The sequence below is a fragment of the Gossypium hirsutum genome, chromosome D13 (assembly GCF_007990345.1).
Source record: "Gossypium hirsutum isolate 1008001.06 chromosome D13, Gossypium_hirsutum_v2.1, whole genome shotgun sequence".
Lineage (NCBI taxonomy): Eukaryota > Viridiplantae > Streptophyta > Magnoliopsida > Malvales > Malvaceae > Gossypium > Gossypium hirsutum.
In genome coordinates this window covers 47,984,948-48,000,048 of record NC_053449.1, presented here as the reverse complement: position 1 = coordinate 48,000,048, position 15,101 = coordinate 47,984,948, and the positions used below count along the sequence as shown (strand labels likewise).

Genomic DNA, 15,101 nt, shown 5'->3' with positions numbered 1-15,101 from the left:
CCTCTTCCTTTCCTTCTTTTCTTATCAAGTGTGAGAAAAAGATGACTCAAAAACAAGTATCATTTAGGCTCTATATATTTATTTTCTGGAAAAGTAAATATAGGCTTGAGTTAAGTCCTTGGAATGTCTTTCAAAATCGATAGTGGTTACTTTCCTCAACTACATTTGAGAAAGCAACAACAAAAATACCAAAATGTTAAACCTTTGTAAAAATGAATAAAAACAAAACTTATACATCAGTTTCAAATTTCAAGGTACCTTTGAATCATTTGCCACTAATTGGATACTATAGTTCCAAAATCAATTTTAGGCTGTGTTATCTAATACTTCTTAGATGAATTTTTCATTAAAAAGTGTTTTTCCTTAAAAAGTAATAAAGAACATACGTCAGTGTAGAAATTTTTTTAAATTTATTTTAAGTTTTTTTTAACATTAAAAAAGTAGAAATTTTTAACTTTTTTCAGCCCAAAAGTGCTTTTGGCTGGTATTTTACTTTTTTAACTTTACTATTTCTTCTTCCAAATAGACGTTAGAAGAATTTTTTTAATAAATAATTATTATATTTAAATATTTAAATATTTAACTTTACTATTTCTTCCAAATAATACAATTGTGTTAATATCTAATTATAAATATTTAATTATTATATTTAAATATTTAAGTATAGTTTATATATTCTAATTAAATTTAATAAATAATTAATATTAATTACTTAGAAATATTTAAAATTAATATTATATATTAAAATATTAACAATAAGTTATAATAAATTATTTTTTATATTTTTTCTAACATATCATAATATTAACTAATTTGAACATTATTTAAATACATATTTATTACTTTATAATATCATGTCTAAAATTGACATTTTATTTCTCAAAAGCACTTTTTGACAGCAATACCAAACACTCAATTTTTTCAAAAGCTCTCCTCAAAAATACCTTTTTCACAGCACTTTTTAAAAACATTGCCAAACTAGAGCCCTAAGTAATTGAATCTTAAAAAAAAAATAAAACCCTCTCAAAACGTGAAAAACTAAAATTACTTGTTTTTATATCATCTTCCTGAAATGGCATGTTTCAAAAATTATGTATCAAAATCATACATTCAAAGGGGTTGAGGGTGGTGCATAGGCGGCACCACCTTAGATTCTGACATAATTTAGTTAAAAAAATAGTATTTTAGTAGTGGTGTCAAAGTGATAGGCGGAACCAGTGACCCCTATCTGATAGGCAGCATTGGTGGTGCCTATCTGATAGGCAGCACACCTAGCATTTCCTCCCCCACTCCCTCATTCGGTTCAATTTAAAGTATCAGTTTAAAAAAAATAGCAGAAGAAGAGAGGTGGCACCAATACTTTAAAATTGAGCCGGATGAGAGAGTGGGGAGGGGGAATGCTAGGTGTACCGCCTATCAGATAGGCACCACCAATGTCGCCTATCAGATAGGAACCATACCCCATTATGTCATAATTCAGAGTGGTGCCGCCTATACACCTTTTTTTACCCCTTTAAATATACCATTTTAATACATAATTTTTAGAAGATGCCATTTCAGTATATATATATTTAATGCTATTTAGGTAAAAAACCCTAAGACTTCTAATACACATTTTGTTGCATTATCCTGATTTGTCTCTTTATTTATTTTCCTTGAGCTGCAAATTGGAATTTTAAGGAGAAAGATTTAATTTTGAGCCAAGGAAAGAAACACGTGTAAGGCAAATGTCAACCTCGCATGCATGGCAGCTCCTCACCAGGTCTCAAGCCAAATGGTTCCATGCATACTCAAAGTGTGCCACTTGGGGAAACACTGTTTCGCCTTTAAAACAATTACAAACTTATTTAGTTTTTTAATTGTTTGATTAAATCATGATATTAATTTCTATACTAAAAACTTTGCTCCATTCTTTACATATTTATATATTCATGTTTAAAATTCATTCACAATTTACATGATGGTTCAATAGCAAACTTGTTCATTTAAGCATCAAATTCAGCATTGGAAATCCCATCAATTGTTTATAGTAGGGTCAGAATAAGGGAATCATTCACGTGGTCTGTCTCAGCATAGTTTTACAGACAAGCTCTATTTCTTGTGCATGTTTTGTATTTATACAGATTTGAGTAGAAAAGCTGCAGTAATTTAAGAGTTGATAATATCGTTCAATTTAAAACAAAGTTTTTCATGAAATATCTAATCACCTACCTTAAAAAGGGTCACTTTTGAAACCCCATAAAGAAAAGTACACACACACACATCCAACTCTCAGTGTCATTTCTGTCCAGTTTACTTATGTGATGTTGGTACTTTTTTATTATTATCAAATTTAAATAGATGAATTTTAATTTATGCATGTATGAGTTTTCCTTTTAGATTTGAATTTCATAATATGTGGGATATATTTCGATTATTAGACTGCTTGATTCTTCTGATTGTTGTTACGTGGATGTATTGCATGTAGTCATAGCAGGTTTAAAGAAAAGCGTAGGGACTAAGTTTCAAAATTTAAAAGAGTAAAAGGTGTGAGAGAAGAAATAGACCTTTCTGTCCCTCATTGCCCTTAATCATCTAAAACCATGGCCAAATCCAACTAACCGTTATATTTCCATTATTAAAGTACAAGAAGAAGATATGATTGTTTCAAAAGCCCACAGGCGCCTATTTCCCCCCACTTTTTCTCCATTTCTCATTAAATTCCCTTTGCCAAAAGCTTTAACTTTTTTTATAACTTAGCATCATCAAATTCACAATTACATTCCACTTTGGGAGTCTGGGTATTTGTATTTCTTCCAAACCAAGAATCTGTGATATCAAAACAATGCCACCAAGAAACCTTCTTGTTTTCTTGCTGTTTCTCTTTCCCCTCCTCTTCACCTTCGATTCCCCATTTATAATCTTAGCTGAAAGTACCAGCTTTAATTTCCCATTCTTCACTGTTAGGAACCTCACTCTCCTTGGTGATTCTCATCTTAAAAATGGCGTTATAGGCCTAACCAGGGAGACTGCTGTTCCTTCTTCCAGCTCAGGTACCCTCATCTACAACCACCCAATTCATTTTCTCGATCAAGATTCCAATATCACTGCTTCTTTCTCCACCACTTTCTCTTTTACCATCGACAGTGTCGACCCCACCTCTTTCGGTGATGGTTTAACCTTCTTTCTTTCACCTGATAACCAAACCCTTGGGAGTTCAGGTGGGTATCTTGGTCTTGCTAATTCTTCAGATTTGGCCAAGAACAAGTTTTTAGCCATTGAGTTTGATACCAAACTTGATACTCGGTTCAATGATTCCAATGACAATCATGTCGGTTTGGATGTTAACTCCCTCAATTCAATCAAGGCTACTGATGCATTGTTGCAAGATATCGATTTGAAGAGTGGGAATTTGATCACTGCTTGGATTGTTTACAAGAATGATTTGAGGGTCTTGAATGTTTTCTTGAGTTATTCAACTATAAAGCCTCCAACACCATTGTTGTCTGTGGATATTGATTTGTCTGGATACCTTAAAGGGTACGTGTTTGTTGGGTTTTCAGCATCAACAGAAGGGAGTACGGGCATTCACTCGATTGAGAATTGGAGTTTCAAGACTTTTGGTTTCCTTCCCGTGAGACCAAGATCACATCCTCATAACGTATCCGGTAGTTCAGTCACAGTACCATCAGCTGTTCCTGCATCAAATTCTACCAATAAGCACCACAAGAGGCTTGGTTTAGGACTTGGGATTGCCGGTCCAGCCTTCTTTTTTGTCGTGCTTGCTGTTTTCGGTTATGTATCTGTGAAGAAATGGAAGGATATGAGAATAGAAAAGAATCTGAAAGCAGAGATTTTGGCAGGGCCTAGGGAGTTTAGTTACAAAGAACTGTATGCAGCCACAAGAGGCTTTCACTCAAGTAGAATCATAGGGCGGGGTGCGTTCGGGAATGTTTACAAGGCCATCTTCGCCTCTTCGGGGTGTGTTAGTGCGGTGAAAAGATCAAAACACTCCCGTGAAGGTAAAACCGAGTTCCTTGCTGAATTGTCTATCATAGCTGGTTTGAGGCACAAGAATCTGGTTCAGCTACAAGGTTGGTGTGCTGAGAAAGGTGAATTGTTGCTTGTTTATGAGTTTATGCCTAATGGAAGCCTTGATACTCTGCTTCATCAACACCCTGAGAATGGCTTATTGCTGACATGGTCCCATAGACAAAATATTGCTGTCGGATTGGCCTCTGTCTTAGCTTACCTGCACCAAGAATGTGAACAACAAGTCATTCACAGAGACATAAAGACAAGTAATATAATGCTTGATGGCAACTTTAATCCAAGACTTGGTGATTTCGGATTGGCAAGGCTGATGGATCATGACAAGAGTCCTGTTTCAACACTTACTGCTGGCACCATGGGCTACCTTGCCCCTGAATATCTTCAGTACGGGAAAGCAACCGAGAAAACTGATGTTTTCAGCTACGGTGTCGTTATTCTTGAAGTAGCTTGTGGTAGAAGGCCGATAGAGAGGGAAGTAAACAGCCAGAAAATGGTGAATTTGATTGACTGGGTGTGGGGCTTGCTTGGTGAGGGAAGGATCATTGAAGCAGCTGATAAAAGGTTGAAAGGGGATTTCAATGAGGAAGAAATGAGGAAGTTGTTGCTTGTAGGTTTGAGCTGTGCACACCCTGATAGTGCTGAGAGGCCTTCAATCAGGAGAATCCTTCAGATCCTTAACAATGAGGCGGATCCAATAGCCGTGCCGAAGATGAAACCGAGTCTCACTTTCTCTTGTAGCTTAACTGTTGAGGACATTGTTTCAGATGATGAAGAAAGCAAAATAACTCAAAGCTGATACGAGTTGGATACAAAATTCATTGATTGTTTGATTCTTTCATTTGTGCTTATACCATCATTATAATATTACTTCATTTCAGTGCTCATCTGAGACTAGGAGTTCATTAGTGTGAGTTCAAAAGTACTGCATTGAACTATGTGGTCTCTGCTGTAATCTGAAGATAAATTTACAAAGTTCTGACATGTTCTCTTGCTGTCATCCGCCATTGTTAGCTATCTTTACTGATATAAAACTTGACTCTATTCACACTCACACTGTTATGGGGCTCTCTTTACATTTAAGTCTCCAAATTGAGGACTGACTCGCATATTTGTTCATATGTTGCTGGCAAATACCATAAAAGTAGCCTAAAAACACTATTTAAAGTTACTATATATAGTAGTTTTCAAGGGGAATGGTGAATAGTTATATAATATTTAATACAATGTTAGTACCATAAAGAATCCAACCTGCAACAATCATATGTAGCACATTAAATCATCAACAGGCAAGAGTAAGTTACCCCATCATTTTCCTTAAAACTTCTATTTATAGGTCACTTTCCAGTTCTGATCTCTCTTCATTTATAATGTTTATGCAAACCCACGAAAGCAACCTAAATGTTTCATTTAAAAGCAAAATGATAATGAAACAAGTGGAAGCAAACTTTATTCAAACTAAAGCAAATTTCTGCAGAAGCAGATATCAATATACAAACAAACAGGGAATTAAGGGACTACTCTTGACTCTCAGTATCACTGTCAACCTTCAAACTTCTTTCCCTTGCAGAGGTTTATGTGGTAGAGTTAAGGCAATTTCAGCTGCCCATGTGACAAGGCTCGGCCATTGGATCCATGTTACAGTAAAGTATTTTGGGTATTGATGTTCCATCTAACTGGTTTGAATGATGTTTCCTTGCTGGTGCACCTCCATCCAATCCCTCATCACATCCAACCATCACCAGAAACAAAGATTAAAAAAAGGGGTGTTTAGAATATCTTCGAGTTTCGTGTACTTGGAACTGATAGCATAAAGAATCAATATCAAAGGTGGTGCAATGAATATTTTCTGATGCATTCAAACGAACATAGCATGTAATGCTAGAAATGTAGGACCTTTTTAAGTCTAAAAGGTGATTTTCATTAATCATGGATTGCTTTATCAAGGTTCTAACATGCTTTTGGGGGCTGCTTAAAGCCCATATATAGCCAAATGGGTTTCTTAGTAGAAAGATAAATCTAATTGAGATTCTTCACCAAGGGTACAAAGAAACCCTCTCACATTAATATTTTAGCCTTACTATATATCATATGGGGTCATGTTAGTGGAGCACTCATTAGCTATATACGGACTCTTGTTCTTAATGCATATTCAGACAGAAAATGATGTAATGATCAGAGATAAGGTAAATGTTAATTCTAAATTGGTAGTGAAACTAATATATATATATATTGAATTTTGAGAGGCATTTCAAAATAAACCAACGGTTTATATCATGCAAGAAAGCATCTCAAAAAGCCTTGTTCCATTCCCCTATCTTTCTAGACTTACAACTTTTCAGTTTCTTTTGTTATTATGCTTTCTGTCATGTATTCTCATATGTATGTATGTACGTACGTACGTATGTATGTATGTGCACAGAGATAAGGAACAACATAAAAGAGAAGGGTGAAGAAGAAATTACAGCATGTGATTTGGATGTGAAATTAAGGGATGATATAGCAGGGAATATGATAGAGTACTTAGAGAAATGGTGACAGAAGAAGAGAAAGCACACTCCCAACAAAAGCAAACACTCTTTTTGCAGATCCTGGCTTGTGCTCTCTCTCTTCTGTCAACATATATATATATATATGTCCACCATGCATGCTTTCACCTCATCATCTGCTACACTGTCACATGCATATTTATCATCAGAATCTTAATCAAAACAAGTGAAAAAGAAAATAATTACTACTAACATTAGCTATATAGACTCTTAAAAAACAAACAAACAAATATTAGCTATATAGATTCATGTTATCTTCACATATATATATATATGCATAAAAATATGCATGTGCATATTTGTATTTATATGCATGCAAATTAGTGATCTATTTATATTAATCATAATCACATATCCTTGAATATATATATATATATAAACATACTTCTCAAACAACAAGAGAAGGTGAAAATGTATAAAAATTAGATGAAGAAGGAAAGCAAATAAGACATATAGTTCAACTAACTTGATGGAAACTAAACTTTCAAGTTTCAACCACCCTTTTTTCATAAAAGAAATAAAATAATGCAATGTCTATAATTATATTAGCATATTAATACTTGTAATCATGTACATATTGTGACTCACCTACCTACAAGAACTTAGCTGCAATGTCTTTTTTCTTTTCCACAATCTATATTTACTTCCTTGAAATCTATATGTATATTATAGTTTATAGAAAAGAAAAATGAGGGGAATCTATTCAAGTTTCTTAGGTTAAAATCTTTGAAATCACTGAGAAACAAGAAAAATATAATTTGGTTTTTAGAAGTAAAATATTTATACAAAGAAAAGAAAGTATACATTGCCACAAAACCAAAGAGAAGAGAAAGGTATAAGCTAAGCATGAGCAACAAAGCCAATTACTCCTTTTTTTTATACTAACATGGTCACCGGCTAAAACCAGCATGACTATGACCGCCTACTGACTGTTAAGTGGTCCCTACTAAATTTCTCATATATATTTTAATTTAATATATGTGATTTATTATGGTGTATTGTATTTATAGACCGACAGTATATTAAATGTCTAAGTTGATTGAAGGATGTAATTTAATCTTTTGACATTTCATAGTTTTGGAAAAATTTCACTAAGATAAGATTTCATTTTCTTACCAACATATGCTACTGTCAGATTATGAAAATCTTGTTCTAAGTACATTATTTATTTGATATATTGATGTTCCAATAAATAATAAGTATGATGTTCATGAGAGAAAGCATGTTCAAATTTAAAAAACGATATTATTAGGAGGAATATCCATGAACCTTGAACATGAATAGTAAAACGAATATAAAGAAAACACAAAATAAAAAATAAAAAAAAGTGAGAAAAAAAATTACATTTACATGGTTAGTTTTAATAAATTAAATAACTCTAAATTTCTTTTAAAGATAATTCAATAAAAAATAAATTATGTCACACCTAGGCCAAAGAAATATTTTATAAAAGAAGTTTATACAATTATGATTATTGGTGGAATGATAAAGAAAACCTGTTATATAAATATTACTAAACACATGTTTGCTTCTTGGATATATATGTTTTTTTTTTTGGTACAAGAAGGATAAAATCACAACTAAACTAGGCGAGGCCAAACCATGCCAGATTTATCATCGTGCAGCAATTGTAGAACTTCATCCGGTGGTTGCATGAAAATATACCTACCTAAAGGCCTTGAAGACATTATTGATGCTAATCTATCAACTATCTTGTTGCCCTCTCTAGAAACATTTATAATCTGAACCGTTCAAGATAGCTAAAGTAACATTTTGATAGCTTGTAGTACTGTTAAATGATGGTGCTCAGTTGAAATGGCTTGAATCAATTGGATGGTTGCAACATTATCCATCTCAAGAACCACCTGTTTCAAGCCTAAATTCCAAGATACTTGGAGACCCTCGGGTGTACCCCAAAACTCAACATTAATAACAGTACAGGATCCAATATTTTTAGTAAAACCAACTACCCAGTTACCATTTAAGGCTTAATATAACAAAAAAATCTTGTAAAATAATTCAATAATTAATTGAACCCTTAATCGAATATAAGCAATCAATTAAGTCATCAAAAAATCAACTTTCATGTCAACTCCTGACAACCGTTATGTTCACCGTATGATAAGTTAGGATTGTGTTATGTGGTAAATTTAATAAATTTTTCTTAAAATATTTAAAAAACATAAAAATTATAAATTTACGAAAACATATTTAGAAATAAAAATGGTTAAAAATGACAAAGTTAGATAAAATTATGAAAAATATAACATATTTTAAAACTTAAAAAGTATTAAGTATAAATTTATAAAACCTTAATCTGAATCCAGTTTGAAGCTTCCATCTTGTCACTTAGCAACGTTTGGTGCAATGACAACATAATAGAAGGCTAAACTGCATTTCCATCAATCACTTTGCACCCATTACTTCAATCAAAATCTTAATATCGCTTTCATGTGCACAAATTTCGGGTTTTATGTTCGCTTCATATAATTTTAATTTATTTTTATATTTCTATAATAATTTGTAATTTCAATATTTTTAATATTCTCAATTTTTTAATAATTTGTTATATTTTCATAATTTTATATAATATTTAATATTTTCCTATTTTTAAAATAATTTTTAGCAATTTTTATAATTTTTAAAAATTTAAAATTCTAAAATTTTCTAAAATTTTTAATTTTTGCAATTTTTTTTAAAATGCTATATTTTTAAAATTTTGAACAATTTTGAAAACAATTTACCAGCTTTTGCCATGTGGCACAATCCTAACGTGCCACATGGCAAACATAATGACCGTCAAAGGCTTACATGGAAGTTGGTTTTTCAATGACTTTTGATTGTTTATATTCGATTAAGAGCTCAATTAGATGTTGTTCCCCGTTGAAGGCTTAATTGATTTTTTTTAACAAAAGCCCAATTGATTATTGAATCATTTAATAGAGGTTTTTCGTTATATTAAGCTCTCATTTAAAGATCATAGAAAAGTAGAAAAAAGATAAAAGCATCATCACAATTATATTAATTATCATTAAAAAGAGTATATTAGTTTTTTCTCAATTGAATTGATATCGGTTAACATGTGACATTAGCCTAGTTAGGGGATTTATAATAAAAATATGAGTTAATATATATTTTCCCCCCTTGAATTTGTCCATTTGTACCTAATTGGTACCTAATATTTTTGAACCTATTTGATATTTAAATTTGTATTCCATCACACAATTTGATGCCTCGACATTAACACCGTTAGTCTGTGCTGACATAGCATTAATAGCTAATCAAGCAATGACATCTAACAACTTCTCAACATCCCAAGCGCCATTGATATTTTACTAATTTATATATTTTAAGGAATTTTTTATTTATGTTTGCCACATGGCATGTTGAGAGAATAACACATGTCACCGCTTAATTGGCTGTGAATGTTATATTAGCACAAACTAATGATATAAGTACAAAGGTACCATAACCGTGTGATAGAACCACAAAATACAAGTTCAATTGTCAATTAAGTCCAAAAAAAATTAGGTATTAACTAAGTACAAATGGATAAATTAAGGGACAAAATATATATTAACACTAAAAATATAGATACATCGAACACAAAGTAGATGAAAAACAAAATTTAATGTAAGAACTTCATATAATATCATGATAAGGATTTGGACGAAATCACAAAATTTTAAGTTCAAATTTTTTAAAGTATTGGGTTTAAATTCTATTATTTACATAATTTTCTATTTTATGTAATACAAAAAATATTCTATAATAATATTTATTAGGTTTAAAAATGTTATTTTTTAAGTACTTTCCTTGATTGAGTTGATGCTAAGTTAATTTATGATACTAACTCAATCACGTAAATAATAGTATAGATATTTAAAGTTTTATGTTAAATAACATTTGTACCCTATATTTTATAGGGTTAGTATTTGGTACGAAAATAAGTATTTTTTTTATTTCATAAATAGCCTTAAAAAATTGCCATGTATCTCCCTTTTTACATATATTTTTTTAATATTTACTATATCTCTATAGAACATTTGTCAATCCTTTAACTCTGCTTGTAAAGTCTAAAAATTTCACAGGCAATGTTACAAGTATTATTTCTATTTTATATGTATGATTTTTAAAGCAAATTTTATATGCATGTTAAAATTGAATATAAAAGTGCTTTTGTTGCTCCCCTACTGAATTAACAGCTGTTATTTATTTTAAAAAATATAATTACAATAGATTTATTTAATAATTAAATTATAAATGGAGTGGAAAATTAGTTATGAATAAATCTTAATCAATTTTAGATTTAATCCCTAAACATTTGGGTTTTTTTTTATGTTTTGGATTTTAATTAAATATTTTATATAAAAATAATGAAAAAAATATAATAATATTATTCCTTTCTTTAAAAATGATTTTTAAATAATTTTGTTGACCGGTTGGCTAAAGTAAAGGAAATTTTTATAAATATTTTAATGTAGTTCACAATCACATATTTATTAAGGGTTTTGTTTTGACCAACAATATCTGAAGTGGTCTTTTGGGGTTTGGAAAAAATAGAAAGGAATCTCGTAAATACAGAGAGTAATGTTGTAGCTATTTAGGTAGAGATTGTGACCGGCTATACCAGGTTGACTGCACGTGAGGGATGGGTTGCACCATGCCTGCTCTGGGGATTTTTATGACACTATCACCACATCCTGCTTTCACACCTCTCCCATCTCACCTACTTTAATTTTTTTAGGAAAATGATCACTTAATTATTAAAAATTATTTATAAAATGTTCATTAAATTATTAATAATTATTTTTAGTCACTCAATTATAAAAAGTTATAAAACATTTAACTATTCAATTTTTTTCTTTTTTGATCACTCGACTGTATTAAATTTTTGGATATTTTCATTTTTATATCAGTCAATGGGTGACTAAAAGAAGATAAAATTAAGTAGTTGGATGACTATTAATATAATCTACCCTAATTTTAAGATTGTTTTTTGTGAGGAAAACTAGTTGATTAACTGAATCCCAGTGTTGATCTAAAATGGTAATTTTGTTAATAATGTGTAAAGTAATTGAAAAAAACTAATTGATTAAATATGTTATAACCTCCAAGAAAATTATCCACATTTTGATTTCACTAGATATATATAAAATTCTTAATTTGAGTCAGATTGGTCCCAAGTATTTGAAAACCTCAGTTACCAACCTATTGGTACTACAGTCTCAGATTTCCCATATCCTAATTCATTTACATTTTGTATACTCAAATTGTAATTCTCAACTCTTCTCACTACTATCTACTTCTACCAATTTGCATCACTAAACTAATATTGTTTAACCATGGGTCAGGATTAATTAAAATTTTAATTAAAATAAGTACACTTATTAATTAATAGTATAATTACGGTGAGTAAAGATATCGTTTCCACGAGGATTACAAGTACTATTAATTACTATCTTTCTATTATTTAATCGAATGATTCGAGTGATTGATTAAAAACTAAAATTAACTAACAAACACGACAAAAAACAAAATACGAAAATAATCGAGTAACAACCAAGAAACGAAACAATATCCAGGAAAAAATTCGTCTAGATTTCATCTCACGATCAATCTAAATTATGCAATTTCTTTACTTAGTGTCTTGATCACTAGAAATCCTTAAATTATGCTAATATCTCTTTCGAGCATAAGAGCAATCGACTCTAGGTTGATTAATTGAAATTTCTTTTTTCTAATTAAAACCCCTATTATCGCATTAACCGTGCTATAAATTCCCCTATTAGATTTGACTCTAATTCGATAGATTTATGTTGTCTTATTTATAAGATTTCATGCAACTCCACTCAATTAAGCAAAATTACTCTTAAATAGGATCTATTCAACCACCAATTAAGCACATTGAATACGGATTAATAATCTAGAAATATTAAACCAAGAATTAAACACACATAATTGAGAACAAGAAACTAAGTATTTATTGCGTAAAATAAAAAATCAAACAATAGAATCCATCATAAGTTCATCTCCCCTAGGTATTTAGAAAATTAGTTCATATTAGAAAATAAAAACATCCAAGATACAATATAACCAAAAGAATTAAAGAAAATCATGATAACTTCCTAAGAAATCAACTTGGAATCTTTAATCTTGACGAAAATCTGTTTCAGAGTCAGCTTCATTGGTGTTTTTTGAGTTGTTTTCTTGAGTATTCTTTGACGGCTCTCTCACATCTTCTTATTTTTGTTATATATACACATTAGAATACCCAAATAACCTAAAAATCATGATTTTCCATTGTTCTGTGTGTAATCTCGTGAAATCGACATGACCTACCACACACCCATGTGGGTTACATGGCCGTGTGGAATGGTTTAGCCTGTGTGGCTTTTATAGCTTGCTCCGACGCCCCGGTTTTCACTCATTTTGCTCCCAATTGCTTTATTAAGCATTAAAATATGAATTTAAAATATCGGGAGTATAAAATTCACAATTAACATCGAAAAATCACCCAAAAACGCATTAAGAATGAACTTAAAATATGTTACTTTTAACACTTATCAAATATCCCCACACTTAAGCATTTACTTGTCCTCAAGCAAAATTCTCAACCCACATTCAAGTTAACTTCCCTCAATTTATTGTTTTCATTGTCAATGCCTCATGATAATCTACAGATAATCATGCATTGGAAATTCAATTAAAATGTCACTAAAGAACACAAACAATCCAAGCAGAAACTTTTAAGGCATAAAAACATAGGTGTCTCCCTTATCTCAACCATTACTTGAAATTCAAACTCAACAAGAATGAACACTTTCACTAAGGTTCACTCAAGTAATCAAGGTGTTTAAAGTTAAAGTAATGTTATTACCATAGGCTTGCTTGAAAATCAAATCTCCACCACTATAGATCAAGATGATATACTAATCAAGAGGTCTTTACAAAATTGTAATGGGGCTTAGGTTAAGGGTATGGAACATGTCAAAAGAGTTTGTTACAATCGAGAGTCAAGATGATAAGTTAACAAACAAAAAAAATCAGTTGCTGAATTAAAAAAAATTACATCAACAAGAAATAAAGAATGAATATGAGCTTTGATACAAAATATGAGACTAACGGTTTAAGCTCAAATTTTTCTTTTTTCTTTTTTTAAAATTATTTTACTTTATTTTTTTCACTTTTTTCCCCTTTTTTTGTTTTGAGAATAAAATAAAATTTAACAATACAAAAGATAAAATATAATCAGACAACTAACCAAATCAAATCTCGACAAAAAAGGGAGTCAATAAAAATGGTGATTTACAACATTAATATAGGTTTTCAGGTTAACATGAATGATTGTTAAGTAAAAAAATGTTCTAGGATCAATGGAGTTTGCTGGGGGTTAATTCAACGGGTAAACTGTTTAAAGGTTAAACAGGTCAAATCCTAAGTGTCTCTATCATCTTAGTACATCAAATCAATAATGTGGTCTCGACATGTATAACCGACACAAGTTCTTGAATAACAAATCAAATTGACATACTCACATCCAAAAATAAAATAAGCACGAAATAATATATGCTCTATATGCTCAAAAGCTCATAAAGAATTATGGTTTTGATGTTAACCTTGTAAATTTAAAATTTCAAGATAATGCTTCAGTTCAGGAAGACAACCTAAAATAATAATTTCTAAAAATGACTTATCATACTTGACTCTCTCGTGTCTTAAAGTATAAATCACAAAATGCATAAAAATCCATAAATTAATCCCAAACAGAATCAATAAAAATTCCAAATTAAAAAAAATTAACTTTAATGTTTGGTTTGAGAAAATTACTTAAACACAAATAACGATTTAGGGGCTATATCGTATAAACATATAAAATCCTCCCCACACTTAAGATGTACATTGCCCTCAATGTACAAATAAATATAATCACAATAAGCAAAATATCATAAGAAAGGGATGGAGAGAACTGAAACTGCCCTAAATTTGGATGATTGGGTCGGAATAGAGAAATCCAGAAATGTAGAAGATTCTAAATTAAGTACATGGTTCCAAGCACACTACTAATAAAATAACAAAAAAAAAAGACAAAGAGGTGGTAAAACAAATAGAACAATAGTTGAAAAAAACCATAACATTAAAGTGCATACTAAAATAAAATAAAACATATAAATCTGAAAAATAAAATAAAAAAGTAACCATAAAAATAAAATAAAATAAAATAAAATAAAAATAAAAATAAAAATAAAAATAAAAATAAATAAAATTAAATAAAGTCACTGATCGGTGTCATGTGAGATGTCTAGATCGAGAGGCGCAAATAAAACAGAGGGATCGGGTGAAGAAATATGAAAATGCTGGCACATTCGATGTAGATAGGCCTCGATACGATCTTGTTTGTGTTGAAGCTGGCTGAAGTGCTCTTAATGTTGCTGCTCAAGACAATAAATCCGATCTGACTGCCACTACTTAAGTTGGTCAATCCGCTCAGACTGTTGCTGCTTTAGGCGGTCAATCCGCTCT

The 15,101-nt window shown here is 30.7% G+C and overlaps 1 protein-coding gene and 1 long non-coding RNA gene across 2 annotated transcripts; one reads left to right on the top strand and one right to left on the bottom strand.

The window, feature by feature from the left end:
* Positions 1–2,631: 2,631 nt before the first annotated feature.
* On the top strand, positions 2,632–5,083 carry LOC107918715 (probable L-type lectin-domain containing receptor kinase S.7). Its single transcript, XM_016848299.2, has one exon. The coding sequence runs from the start codon at positions 2,825–2,827 to the stop codon at positions 4,826–4,828; it is 2,004 nt and encodes a 667-aa protein (XP_016703788.1). The 5' UTR covers positions 2,632–2,824; the 3' UTR covers positions 4,829–5,083.
* A 335-nt stretch (positions 5,084–5,418) lies between these two features.
* LOC107919064 (uncharacterized) lies at positions 5,419–7,404 on the bottom strand. Its single transcript, XR_001690353.2, has 2 exons — positions 6,495–7,404; positions 5,419–5,831 (listed from the first exon to the last, which is right to left on the bottom strand). It is a non-coding gene; the product is annotated as an uncharacterized lncRNA (long non-coding RNA).
* Positions 7,405–15,101: the final 7,697 nt, after the last annotated feature.